We start from the raw sequence: 14,565 nt of genomic DNA, 5'->3' as shown, positions 1-14,565 counted from the left end.
TGTCGGGCACCTCCAATTATGTACCTTGTTAATGTCCAAGGAGTATTACTACAGGGTTCATCAAAGCTTCTACAGGCAAAACAGATAAAGGGACAACAACATGAATGGTGAATTGCAAAGATTTATAAAATGTAATAATTATTGTCATAATTGTTTGAAAACCAAAGTTTCAATTTAACATAGTTTGTTTTGCAAACCATGAACATCACATCATATGCTGAACAAATTTTTTACATGGGTTTTCCAGCCGTTGCTTCTCCTCCAGTTGGTGCATCCTGGACCACCCTGTCTCCTTGTGAGGAAGATGCACTTGGATTAAATTTGCGGTCCCCTGTCCCACTCTTGCCATGTCCTTGGTCCTGAGGTCCACTGCTTGGAGACATTCGTGGTAGGTGTTGGGACTCTTCAGCAGCCACTGCTGGTACTGAGCCTGTCTGTTTCTGGCAATTGCCAGCCTGTACGTGGAGGCAGACACAGTTTCAGGACTGGCTGAGATGACAGGCAGTGTATTGAGAGAATGCTGCATTGCTGCAGCTTCTCAGCATAAAGGTCAAAGCCTCTTTTATGTCTGTTTGCTGCTGCTTCTCCCTGTGCAAATGGACAAAGTCCTCATTGCCAAAATCATAGGAGTCATCTCCTGGCAGAGGCTGAATAGGTGCCTTGTCTCCAGCAGTCCTCCGATTGCTAGTGACCTGGGTTGTTTGTCCCTCACACATCTGGAACTCCTTGTGAGCCCACTGCGAAGTCCTCATCAATGCTGCTGGCACCACCCATACAATGTCACTACGACCTGTTATGTCTTGTCTGAGTGAGTAAGTTGCAAGTCAGCAGCATAGCTACTGGGACTGATGAAAATGGGGAAAAGGTATTGTAGTGTTCCCAGAAAGCGAAACAGCAGCATGGAGGGCATGTGTGGTTAGTCATATGGGAGGATGGAAATGGTGATGACAGCGAATGAGGGAGGTGTCTCATGCAACAGAGCATGTGTTAAACCATAGGCATTAGTGTGAAATGTATGCTATGGCACAGATAAGTGTGGGGTAGTATAGAGCACAGCATTGCATTTATCTTGGAGGAGCGATGATCATTGATCATTTTGCTGCACTGCTGCCCAGTACTCCTTACCCTAGAAATGGTGCTGACTATTTCCAACCATGCTAGCAAGGTATGATGATAGGACTACTTTGCCATTCTTCTAGGAAGATGACTCCTCTCCAGCACCACATCCACAAGGATCTCCAGGTCCCACTCAGAGAAGCATGGAGTTAGCCTCCCCGTCTTTGCAATCTCTCCTCTCTACTTCAACAGTTGAGCAGCATGGCTTCCAGATGCCAATGCTGTGGGCTTTGGAGGATAGTACAGCCACAACGGATGCTGGTCTTAAGGAGGCCCTCACTGAACAGCGAGTTATTCTGGGAATGGCGTTTGGTAAAGATGTGGTCAAAATTGAACATTAGTCTCACTGTGAGGGCTGAAATATCAATTAATGTGGTGAGTTCGGAAAAATACAGTAAGAAAACTCTGACAGTGAGAATCACTGCACAAAAACTATTGTAACTTGTGCTTTGCCCAAAAAAACTGTAAGATTCACCCTACTGTTCTTTCATTGCTAGGATCTTGGATTTCTGCCAAAATGTGTTTGGTATTTAGGACACTATTCTTTGGGAGTGATAAAGGGAGAAGTTTTTACTTGTTTTATGGTGTCTGTGAACTGTTTTTTTTTCCAGGCTGGCAGTTGAATTCTGCCTGGATCAAGGTTATGAATTTGGAGAGGAACTTTACAAGGTACAGTGAATCATTGAATTAATTAGCTCAGAGGAAGCTGCTTGTCCCATTGTGCCTGTACCAGAATTTGAAAGAAAAGTCCCAGTCTTTTGGTTACCTCTGATCTTGAGTATTATGTACAATTCTGGACTCACAGAAGTATTTGAGGTAGACCAAATTCACTATCATATTACCGCACCTTCAAGAATGATGTTGCCTCCCATAACCTATTTAGACTTGTGTTACTTATGATATAGAAAATTAATAAGTAAATTTATTTTATAGAATTTTGAAAGAAATGGTAGGGAAGACTGAGAACATTTTTTTTGCTGGTAAGGAAAACTATAACAAGTGGACCTAACCTTAAAATTATAACTTTTCAAGAGGCTTCCATGGAGGGTGGGTGGATGTGTGAGTAGACCTCCCACAAAAAGCAATAGATATTAGCTTAATTTTCAATTTCTAACCTATGCTCGCCAAGGAATATTGAATCAAGATAGTCAGGTGGAGTTAAGATCCAGTTCAGATCATCCATGGTATAATTAAATGATGGATTAGACTTAATCTGAAAGGGGAGAAGTTTGCATAGTGGTTTTGTCATTGGACTAGCAAGTCAGAGACCAAGGTGAATATTCTGGGTTCCAATTCCAGCATGCCAGATAGTGACCTTTGAATTCATTTGATAATGGTGGAATAAAAAAAAACTAGCCTAAGGTCAACCAAGAAACAGGCGGCAATTGTCATAGAATAAAACATCTGTGTTTCTAATCTCCTTTTAAGGAAGACATCCTTACCTAGCCTGGCATCCATGTGATTCCAGACCCTCGCCAATGTGATTGATTCTCAAATATCCTCAAAAATCACTTAGAAATCCACTTCAAGGATAATTACGGATAGGCAACAAATGTTCATCTAGCCAGAGATGCTCAGGTTAAAAGGAAAAGAAAGACCTCCTGTTTCCAAGTTCCTTCTGGTTTCTGAAACTCCTGCCAGTAGAGACAGTTCATCCTTATTTACTCTAGATCAAAATCACTCATTATTTTAAATTCTTCTCCTTAACATCACTCCTCTAAGAACAATCTCAGTTTATCTAGACTCTGGTGCAGTATATGTTAAGAATATTGATGCGCTTTGGGGTACTTTAAAATAATTCAACCAGTTGTGGCAGGTTGGAATTGTCTTCAAAAATGAGGTTTAGAATTCAGAAACACCTTCATTTCTAAAAGAGTTTAAGTAAAACCAATACATACATTGTCAATCATATTTACATAACTTAGTGTTCAACTTTGAGTCAAACTAAAAAATTTTCAATTCTCAAATTTAATCTGTAAAATTTGAAATTAATTTTAAAGGTATTGCATTTTAATTTTTCCTAATGACTTAATATAAAGTATACAACATGATCTGGTGCTCAGGTATCTTGAAGGTTATGGGTCATGGCTAATTTAGCAAATAAATAGGCAGTGATTGCAACACAATTAACCTTGGTGTTTTTATAATCAAAAGTCAACAAAAAACTGACTGTGATTCTTACGATCAGATACTTTGCGACCTGGGTTGCATGTTTGCCCCCAAGATGAATTTCTGACTTCACAACTGTGCATGTTCTAGCACCACTTATTTTCATCCTGTTTTAAACAAGTACAGCGGCTCAGAGGAGTGTAAAGAACAACTGGGAAGTCTGTGATATCATGTAAGGCAGGAGAGATTTAAGGAATGACTATTCAAGGCAAATCAGAATAGTAATGGGATGAGTAAAGGAACAAAGGGATGTTCTAGGGGAAGCACAAATGGAAATAGTAGAACATATGAATAGAGTAGCAGTTATAATTTTAAATTATTGAACTGTGTTGAGTCTGGAATCCTGTAAAATACCTTAATTGCTAGCTGAGATGCAATTCCTCAATATTCCATTGATCTTCATTAGGAACAATGTATGAGACAGTGAAACAGTGAATTAAACAAACAGGTAATGTGAAGCTTGTGGGCAGATCAGAGTGATTCAGCAAAACAATAGCTCATTCTGTGTTTACTTTCCCCAGTGTAGAGAAGCTCACATCATGATCAGTAAATGCAGAATAAAATTGAAAGATGTACAGATATGTTGTTTCGCCTGCAAGGAATCTTTGGGTGAGATACTAAGAAGGGAGGAGATAAAAGTGCAGATGTTATCTCTTCTATACTTAACCCCTGCACAATGCACCTTCCTAAGTATTAGGAGTGATTTACACATGAACCAGGGTATTATGGAGGAAACAGTCTCTTAGTAATACTGAAAGCAGATAGGAATATATGGTTGCTGTTTTCCTGCTAGAGGCTGTAGAAATGGCAGAGAATGAACCTTTGGATGTAGAGGCTAGTGGGGTGTAAGGGAAGGACAAGGGTGCACTATTGTGGTACTGAGCAGGAGGTTAATAGTTGGGAGAAGACTGTAAGAATTTAATGGGTGCAGTTGAGTGTCCTGTTAACTATGATGGTGGAAATCTACTCTGAAATACAAAGGGGGGGAAGGGTGGCAAAGAGGTAATACCATTAGGTTAGTAGTTCAGAACGCCATGGTAATGCTCTGAGGACATAGGCTTGAATCCCACTATTGCAGATGGTGAAATTTGAATTCAATAAAACAATCGGGAATAAAAACTAGCCCATTAGTGACCATGTAAACACTATTGTAAAAACCTATCTAGTTCAATAATGCCTGTTGGGGAAGGAAATCTGCCATTCTTACCTGATCTGACCAATCTGTGATTCTGAACCACAACAATGTGGTTGATCTTAACTGTCCTTGTGCTATTAGGAATAGGTATTAAACTTATAAAATTAATAATTAGAAGCATGGGTGTAGAAGCTGGTAATGTCAGAACATTTGAGATAGAATGGAATAGAAACCTTGCACTGTAGAATGTAATCGGACAAGAGGAAGAGTGATCAAGGTTGCTGTGGGAGAAACTGAACGTTTAGTGGATATTGGTCAATGGCTTACAACTGAAAGAGAAATAGAGAAGAGTCTGTCGTGGCCTGTTCACGTCAAGGGAAATGAAGAAACATGGGAAATTAGTTGAGTTTTAATAGTCTGCAAGGTACAAGTCTTGACAAGGAGTTGTAAAGATGTAGGCAAAGGGTTGTTGAAGTGTAGGGCTATCTAAAAATAAAAATAATATAATATAAAAGTTACTCCATTTTGTCCTTCCTTTAAAAGGTAAGTATGTAGTTGTCTTTTAAATAAGATTAGCTTAATAATTTGTACCTGGCCTCATCTTTCAAAGGTTATGGTCCATCTTTTGAAAGACTGAAGCATGAGTTGTAAAGACACTATATCCAGTTCTGATCAGAAATGATTTCCATTGTTATGCCTTCTGAGTTACATCATATATTCAAGGGCTGCTGTATATTTAGCTATAAGATGAAGGCTATTTACAGATTAATATCATTGAACTCTAATAACTAAGACATATTTATAATTTATGTAATAACCACAAAGAACAGCACCTTGAGATAATCTCAACTTGTAAGCTCCTAGTAATCAATTATTTCAGGAACTTGGCTGTGTTCTGTGGCTATATTAAATATTGAATCTTGTTTGGCTTGTTTCACAGATCCAGTGTGTGTTACAGGATGTTGGATCCAACGTAGCTACTCCCATTTCTTCTGCACGAGAGAGCCATCTTAGTAAGGAATTTAAAGGAATTCAATTAAGGCTGCAATAATTTAGTTCCCTTGCTCCTACATAACCCTTGTTTGTCCTTTGCATCTGCTCCTCTAGATGCAGACTATCTGATTCATAGTGAACAGGCTGAATATTGACTACTGCTGAACTAAATCAGCAGCACTTGGTGGAACCTGTGAACATTCGATCCATTTGTAATATTTCCTCCTTCACATCGAAAAATAAATCTTCACTATTGTCTGGTGACGAGCTAAAAGTGGGAGTGTTCTCTGTGGGAATCATAACAGAATGTCAATCCTTGTATATGGTATTGTTACCTCAAGGCTCTAAAGTGTCAAGAGATAGGCTAATGTTGCCAGGGGCACAAGATGGCATGAGAACAGAGTGAAATCCCTATTGTAGAGAGCTGAGATTCGGTCACACACTATTGATGGTCAGTCAGTCTTGCATCTGATGTGGCGCTATTATTGATGTTTCCACAATGCATGATTTTATGTCAGTGTATCACTGGTAACCAGAATTATATATACGGTTTACACAGATCTTTGTTCAGAGGATTCTTTAATGTACGTAAAAATGTTGATTTATCCTTTGTGTGTTTGTATTAGAGAGAACAGCATTTAGTGAAAAGCCAGTGATTGAACTGGAGAACTGGATTGATCGATATACAAAGCAGCTCCCACCTCTCTCGAATTTCATCTTGCCAGTACGTATATCATAGGATTCTCCCCTGTCACATGTATTCTCAAATCCTATATTCCATGACACATCAAGCTACAAATTTACTTTTTGGAACAAGGTATCATCACCTCAAGGTATCTGACAAATTGGACTATGGATGGAGGGTAAAATGCATGCTGAAACACTATTTCTACATCAGTTATACTTACCACAAAACTAGATTTAAATAAAAGATATATATTGGCAATTTTGGAGAAGTTTTGTAGCTCAGGTTGATAAATATTTAAGTTAGCTCGCTGAGCTTGAAGGTTTGTTTTCAGATGTTTCGTCACCGTGCTAGGTAACGTCATCAGTGAGAGTCTCTGGTGAAGTGCTGGTGGTATGTCCCGCCTCTATCTTTATAGGTCTTGGTTTCTTAAGGTGGATGATGTCATTTCTGGTTCTTTTTTATGAAGGAAGGTAGATAGGATCTAAATCGATGTGTTTATTGATGGAGTTCTGGTTAGAAAGCAATGCCTCTAAGAATTCTCGTGCGTGTCTTTGTTTCACTTGTCCTAGGATGTGTGTGTTGCCCCAGTCAAAGTGGTGTCCCCCTTTGTATGTATAGAAACTAGTCATAGTGGGTCGTGTTTTTTGGTGACTACTTGGTATTCATGTATTCTGGTGGCAAGTTTCCTACTAGTTTGTCCGATGTAGTGTTCTTTTAACAGTTCTTGCAAGGTATCTTGTGAATTACATTAGTTTTGCTGGTGATATCTAATGGATCTTTTAGGTTCATTAAATCGCTGTTAAAGTGTGTTGGTAGATTTGCAGGCTACCATCATGCCAAGGGGTTGGAGTAGTATGGAAGTCATTTCTGATATGTCTTTGTAAGGTAATGTGGCTATAGGTTTTGGTTGTGTTGTTTCTGAGGAACCATTATCGCACCTGCAGACAAGGGATGCACGACTGTTTTGAAAAAAAAATCAGACTATCTTAAAAAGACAAATGCTCTGCTTGCAGCTTCTGACCCTTACCAGCAGGTGGTGGTAGACTTGACCCCATAGCTATTAAACAGCATCTTGTATTTTTCAACAGGACTTAAAAATCAGGAGAATTAAACAGGACAGACTTCCAAAACCTGAAACCAGATGGATCCAACACACCATGTATCTATGGATTACCAAAAATACACAAACCTTGGGCCCCCTTTAGACCCATAGTCTCCCTACCTGGTACACCAACTTACAGACTAGTCAAAGAACTCCACCAAAAACTAAAACAACTAACTGAAGATTCACGCCACTCCTTTCACTCCACCCAGGAACTGCTGAACACCAAAGACACCAAGACAGAAGAGGACGAAATAATGGCCTCCTTTGACGTTACAGCTCTTTTCATATCCATGAACATCAACCTGGCCAAAGAAACACTGGGATCACTACTAGGGAAACCAGGACCACAAACACCAGTCAGCATCATCATCAGCAAAGACAACATCCTCAAGCCAGTGGACCTGTGCCTCACCACCCACTTCATATTCAATAACAAAACCTACAGACAAGTCAGCGGAACACCTATGTGATCACCAATATCAGGGCTCATAGCAGAAGCAGTAATGCAGAGACTTGAACAAGCTGCCCTCCCATCTATTCAGCCCAAATTTTGGGTCCGCTATGTAGATGACACCTTTGTCATCACAAAACGGAACAAATTAGAGGAATTATACAACACCATCAACAATTTCCTGACCGGCATAAAATTCACAAAAGAGAAGGAAAATGACAACAAACTCCCATTCCTAGACGTTACTGTTGAACGTACAGTCATCGGAGAGCTTCAAACATGCGTCTACAGAAAAACAATACACATGGACCAAATACTTAACTTCAAAAGCAACATCCCAACACCCATATCAAGACATTATTTCAATGAGTTACATCACACTGCAGCACCCAAGAACTACAAAAAGCAGAAGAAAAATATCTATAACGTTTTCAAGAAAAATGGGCATCCAATAAACACAATCCACTGATTCCTTAGAAACAAACTCAAACAGGCAGACACAACACAATCAAAAACTGTAGCCATGTTACCTTACATCAAAGACATATCAGAAATGACTTCCAGGCTGCTCAGACCCATTGGCATCATGGTAGCCCACAAATCTACCAACACACCTAAGCAGCGACTAATGAACCTAAAGTATCCATCAGATACCACCAGCAAAACTAACGTAATTTACAAGATACCTTGCAACAACTGTTTAAAAAACACTACATCGGGCAAACTAGCAGGAAACATGCCACCAGGGTACACGAACACCAAGTGGCCACCAAAAGACACGACCCATTATGACTAGTTTCTATACATACGGACAAAGGAGGACACCACACACATCCTAGGAGAGGTGAATCAAAGATACGCACGAGAATTCTTAGAAGCATGGTATTCTAACCAGAACTCCATCAATAAACACATCGATTTAGACCCTATTTACCTTCCTTCGTAAAGAAAGAACCTGAATGACATCACCCACCTTAAGAAACCAAGACCTATAAAGAGAGAGATGGGACATAGCACCAGTGTTTCACCAGAGACCTTCACTGATGATGTTACCTAGTATAGTGATGAAACATCTGAAAATAAACCTGAAAGCTCATACTTAAAAGATATGTATTTTTTCTGTTGGTTCATGTAGCCTTCAAAACAAGGCAGTTCCAAGAGTGCCCTTAAATCTTGTCAATAGAATTTCAAATGTCTGTGGATTTGTTTCCCAGTAATAACAAGCAGTGTATCTGGCCGTCATAGTGCATCAGTACAATTATGTAAGCTTTGTATTGTCATTGGATAGATACCATTGGGACCTGATAGACCTCTGGGCGAATTTGCTTTCTAGGTGTGACCATTTATCTTTCACAAAGATGAAACAAAACACTGGCACAGGCCTGGTAGAAAATAATCTCTCCCTCCTTTTATTTATCCCCACTCACCTTGTATGGGGAAATTCAAATTTATGAATTTTCTATCTTAAAAACACTGAAAGAGAATGATATTTTGAAATTTCATGTGAATTGCATGACAAATTGACAAAAAACATGTTAGTTCTTCAAAGACTGTATTTGATGATCTTATTTCAAACTGAAATGTATTTCTTCAGCTCAAATTCTACTTTTACATTTTTATTTATCAACTAATGAATCTGTACCCTTGATAACTTGACCATGCTCAGGTATTGGACTTATAATTTTAATCCTTCTCTGGCAAGAGTATTCATTGTGCTAAAAGGTGATGCTGCAATTCCCTCTGACTAAAGCTATGTGCTTACTCGTGATTACTTGTCCTCCGCGGAACAAAGGCTACTACAATAGTTTCTTTTTCTTTTGCAGTCAGGAGGAAAATGCAGTGCAAGCTTGCACCTGGCACGAGCAATTTGTCGTAGGGCAGAGAGGGGGTAAGTTAATGAACAGCATCTTCATTTTACAATAGTATTGTCTCAGTGTGTGTTACTACTATTTTGCATTTAGACAAATAGCGCTGATAATCAGAATGTAATTGAAAAGAGGTCTGGATGTAATTACTGTATAACTACTAGCATTATATAAAACCTCCTTGCATGGGCAGTTCCAATCCTTTCAAGTGACCTCATTCTTGCTAAAAAAAAAAAAGTGTGAAATTGAGATTTACTTGGAAAGAGTCCAGGCTTTGTGAAGTTTAATAATCACAGCTGACATAGATATAAACAGTTATCGGTGAAGCCTCAAAAATGAACTTTATCCAACAAACCTTCCTCCAGTGTCTACTTCTGAAGCAACTAAGTAGGTCTGACAGCATCTGTGAACAAAGAAACCAAGTTAATTTTCGAGCTGATGATTATTTTTTTAAGTCTGATGATTTTCTTTTGAGTCATATTGGATTCAATGTTAACTTTGATTCTCTGTCTCCATAAGTGATGCCAGACCGGAATTTCTCCAGCACATTGTTTTTATTTCAGATCTCCAGCAACTGCAGTACATTGCTTTTATAATACATTTGAAGAATGATCTTTGGATGTGATAAACACATAAAAAGCAGGCCATACCACCGATGCTTCACCAGAGGCTCACTGATGAGGTTTCCTAGTATGGTGACAAAACGTCTGATAACAAATCTTCTGGCTCAGTGAGCAAACTTACATCCAGATCTTTGTGATAGTAAAGAGCTTCTTGATTGAATCCTGAATTAAACTCTCTGCCTTCAGAAATTTTCAGACCCTATCCCTTTAAAACCAGATTACTAATTCATTTCTATAATTTTATCCCTGCATAATACTTGAGCCAATTTAACATGTAAGCTAGCAACTCCTGCATTTGGTGTGGTGTGGTTGACTAGCAAATGCTATCAGCAGTAAAACGGCCTGATGCATGAAGCATTCAATAGTCGCTACCAAACTGTATTTCAAACAAAAAACATCTGCTTGATCCTCCTGCTTAAACAAAGATTTTCTTTCTCCCTGAGGTAGTTTATTTCTGTTCAATGATTGTTGACAAAGTGAGTGACCATGCCAAGCAAGATGCCAAATGAAGACTGGAGTCTCCTGTTGGGCACCAGGGAGAAATCAGAAGGGAAAGGTTTAGACTTGCTGACTTCATTTCTACTCCATTATCTGTTCTTGTCCATTAAATTTGATCCAACCCCTTAATCTTTCACATTTTTTTGCGTTTTGGCAGTGGTCATTGGAGACTGATAGACCACCCAGGAGGAGATGATGTCTTCTTGACTTTTATCCTAAGGCTTAACAAATGATTATGGGATTAAAAATAAAGGGGCACCTGCCAGAAATTCCAAATTAAAAATAAAACCCATTTCAAAATCTTGAGTGCTTTTAGAGTTCATACTAACCTGCTGTTTACCTATTCATTTGCCTTTATCAGCATTTTCCGCATTGTACAAGCTGGAGAAGCTGACCAGAATGCTGCAAGATACCTCAACAGGTAGGGTTAGGTTTAAGTTATTGAAGTTGTTAATGTAAAGCTCGACCCATCTGAGTTGTTCTGGACTGGTAAATGAACATCAGGAAAAGCATATATTCCTACTAAAATGAAAGTAATACTGCAGATGATGAGTGGCTCCCGCTTAATCCTTACTCAATAAGGTTGCATGTTAAGGGGGGGGGAGAACGAGTAAATTATGATTCATAGTATTTTATATACAGGTTGGTAATGAACACTGAAAGTATAAAATTTCCAGTGTCCGGGATTCCAAAGCAGTTCATACGGTGCTCAGCACATACTTTAACCATACGGTGTATCTACTGATCAGTGTGAATTTTTCTTCCCAAATTAGTGCCTCTTTGAGCAAAGGTGCTTGTTATTTTAAGATTTTCTTTGTATAGACATTTGGCCAATAGATGGGTAGGCTTGAGAATGTCTTGACATTCTTTTGGTTGAGTTATTCAACTAGCCATTGTCAGCTAGGCAGCAGAAGCATTTTATTTGGATTATTTGTATGCTAGCTGTTAATTGTTATTCAATGTCTCATGCTGGAAATGTGTGGGGCATTGGTTGAGAATATGGACAGCACAGTGGTGAAGCTGTCCAGAATGAAACAGTAGTATGATTGCATATTCAATAACTGGAAGGATAATATGCTGGGAGCGTTTGAGCATTTTCTAGAGGAAGACAAAAGATATGGGATATTATTAGATTTAATAGTAAAATCAATTGAAGTTCAACAAAGCACTTGTTAAATAACTACTTTACTTAGAGATATTACCTACTTAGGTAAAGTTTGGAAAGTAGTTCAATCATCATATTTGTCAACAATGATAAGTCCTTGGTCACAGAATTATAGCTTTATCATCACTGTAAAGTATTATAGATCATGAACCTCCGGTTTTCCTTTTTCTTCATAGGTTAAGTGATTACCTGTTCACGTTGGCAAGGTATGCTGCTATGAAAGAAGGGAAAAGGGAGCAAATTTACAAGAGGCCAAATATGAACTAGATTAATGTTGTCCTAATTCCACCTGAAATGAAGATGGGTGATCCCTTTGTCAGCTGATTTATTAGACATATTACAGTTTATATTTTTAAATCCTTGTATTGGTAGCAATGCTATCTTCTTTGAATTTCAATTTCAGGCAAGATTGTCTTCATTTGTGGGAGAAATGAGTTGGTTTGCTCTTTAATTTTCCATTGCAGGTGATGGCAAAAAGTGATTTTTTTTCTGTTTCATATTTTTCATAGCTTAATTACACTTTCAGACACTTGTGGCATGGTGGTTATATCCCTGTCTCTGGGTCAGGAGGCTAGGGAAAAAGTCCTATATGCTTCAGAGGTGCGTTATAACATGTCTAAACAGATCAATTTAAAAATACCTACAAATACAGCTATCTTTGGTCTGTACTTCTGGATGGACAAAACATTTTGATGGAAATCTAGGCACAGTACACTGTATATTCTGGGGATTCTAATGCTGACTTCAGATTACCTTGGGTTCATAGTTGCCTAGTATGATCAGGACATTTCCCATCTATTAATGAAATGTATTGACAGCTGCCTTCTTCTGAGAAGAACTGCATTTGTCTTTTTCCCAAAAATATTATTTTTCTGTGCCTAACCAGAAGTGCAAAGAAGGAACAATGTATACCTATCAAACAAGTAGAGAAAATGACCTACTTCCAGAAGTTTTGAGGCAGGACTATTCTTCTCACCGTGTGGCAAATTAAACGTTTGTTCTACTAACATGTATGAAATGAGGTATTAAAATTAGGAATTTTTTTTTGTTTTACAATGCATAGAAGCATTGTGCATATTTTTTATAAACATCAATTTGGCTTAAAAACAGAAAGGGCTAAGAAACCCATTTGTACCTGAAAGAAAGCCAGATGACATCTGAGTTCTCTACTCAGCTGCTGTACAGTTTTTATTTTTGCAGATATTCTAGATACTGTTTCCGACTGTGTAATCAGTGTTGTTAAGTGATTATTTTCATCAATTCATTACAGAAAATAAAGCCTTTTAGGATGAATTTAGTTATTTGTGTTGAGCTGAGGGGGCTAAAAATGCATTATAAATAGTTATTGAAGAAATCAGTGAGTATATTAACCCTTATTTTTAATTTGATGAAAAGGAGTACTGTGCAGTTTTACAGCAGCACTGGCTAAATGCCATTTGTTAGCCAAAAAAAATTAGATGGTGTATAATTTTACAACACATTAAGAAATTGTTATTGCTTTCTTAACCCTTTCAATGTCATTCTCTACTATAGCTGTCATCTCCGATTTTTCCTAGGTTGCATAACAGAAGTAGGCTATATCCCCTTCCAAATTGCTTTGCTGCTAACTTAAATCATGGCTGATCTGCAGCCTACCCCTGTACATCTGTCTTTGCCCCATATCCTCTCATTTATTTTTTAGATAATTTTAGTTCTAAAAGTAACTTGACCTATGGGGAAAGTGTCCCAAAATTCCACCACCCCCTATGTTTAAGTGTTTCTTGAAATGTTTATGTTAAAGGAGATAATATCTAAATGTTAGATGAAGCATTGTTGCATAGACTAGACTTTTACTTTGGTATATTGATGATTAAATCTTAATTATATTACCTCTTATGATGGAAGATGAATAAAGGGATTATTTTTAAATCTCAATAAGTGGTTATAATCATTGAGACAGGCTATTTAGCAGTAATATCATGGAACTATTCACACAATGGATGTTAAAAGTTCGGAACTTTCTCCTCCCATGCACTCATGCGGTTATCGAACATGAATAGAGTTTTCTTAGGCCAGGATCTTAAAGTATATTGAACCAATGGAAGTCGATAGATTAAAGATAAATCAACCATGATTTGATTATATGCTAGAACAGGCTCAGAGTTGAATGGCTGCCTCCAGTTCCTGCAGATAAATATGTAATTCTTTATTTATATGGATATAAATACAGCATAATCACTCAAAATCTGATATACTTCAACCATTTTAGCCTCTACCCATGTCCAATCCAAAACAAACTTAAAAGGCTATATCATAAAATTGTATTCATGAAATCCAATGTTTTTTCAAGTCAATAGAGGATAGTTAGTAATAAAATTTTATGAGAACATGGTTTTCAACAGCTTTTAAAGCAAGACTCAGCACAAGAGTGAAATTCTTGACAGTTCAGTGACTTCTAATAGATTGCAAGTTAAGAGATCTCACTGGCAAGAATATGGCGACATCCAATTAAGTGAAAAGAAATGGGATTAATGGGAAAGTTCTTGAAAGATCAGATCAGAAAATGAATATTTGTCAAGTTACTAACTTCCTGACTCTCCAATGCCAGTCTATTCTACAGATAAGGTGGCAGGAATGTGATGGAACAGTCCTGAATTGCACTAGAGTGCAGCAGCTTCAACACTCTAGTTTTGGCATCATCCAAGACAAAGCAACCTGATTAATTGATACCCTGTTGGTCGTCATAAACATTCAATTCCTTCCTACCCATGCACTTTG

At 38.0% G+C, this 14,565-nt stretch overlaps 2 protein-coding genes across 2 annotated transcripts in view; one reads left to right on the top strand and one right to left on the bottom strand.

Moving 5' to 3' along the window:
- LOC122562398 (mevalonate kinase-like) overlaps nucleotides 1–526 on the bottom strand; it is a 34,251-nt gene extending 33,725 nt beyond the window's left edge. Inside the window, exon 1 of the mRNA XM_043715255.1 lies at nucleotides 235–526. Within this exon, the coding sequence (XP_043571190.1) occupies nucleotides 235–526 (292 nt within the window). The remainder of the gene's footprint in view (nucleotides 1–234) is intronic.
- Nucleotides 527–1,710: 1,184 nt separating this feature from the next.
- On the top strand, nucleotides 1,711–14,075 carry mmab (metabolism of cobalamin associated B; the record flags this gene model as incomplete). The annotated part of the gene is made up of 6 exons (XM_043715254.1): nucleotides 1,711–1,785; nucleotides 5,361–5,433; nucleotides 6,040–6,137; nucleotides 9,481–9,545; nucleotides 11,005–11,064; nucleotides 11,985–14,075. Coding segments are annotated over 6 exons (462 nt in total), but the record flags the coding sequence as incomplete, so codon positions are not given.
- Between the last annotated feature and the right edge of the window lie 490 nt (nucleotides 14,076–14,565).

Source organism: Chiloscyllium plagiosum, chromosome 25 (assembly GCF_004010195.1).
Source record: "Chiloscyllium plagiosum isolate BGI_BamShark_2017 chromosome 25, ASM401019v2, whole genome shotgun sequence".
NCBI lineage: Eukaryota > Metazoa > Chordata > Chondrichthyes > Orectolobiformes > Hemiscylliidae > Chiloscyllium > Chiloscyllium plagiosum.
The sequence above is the reverse complement of the archived record's forward strand: the minus strand, read 5'-3'. Positions and strand labels throughout refer to the sequence as shown.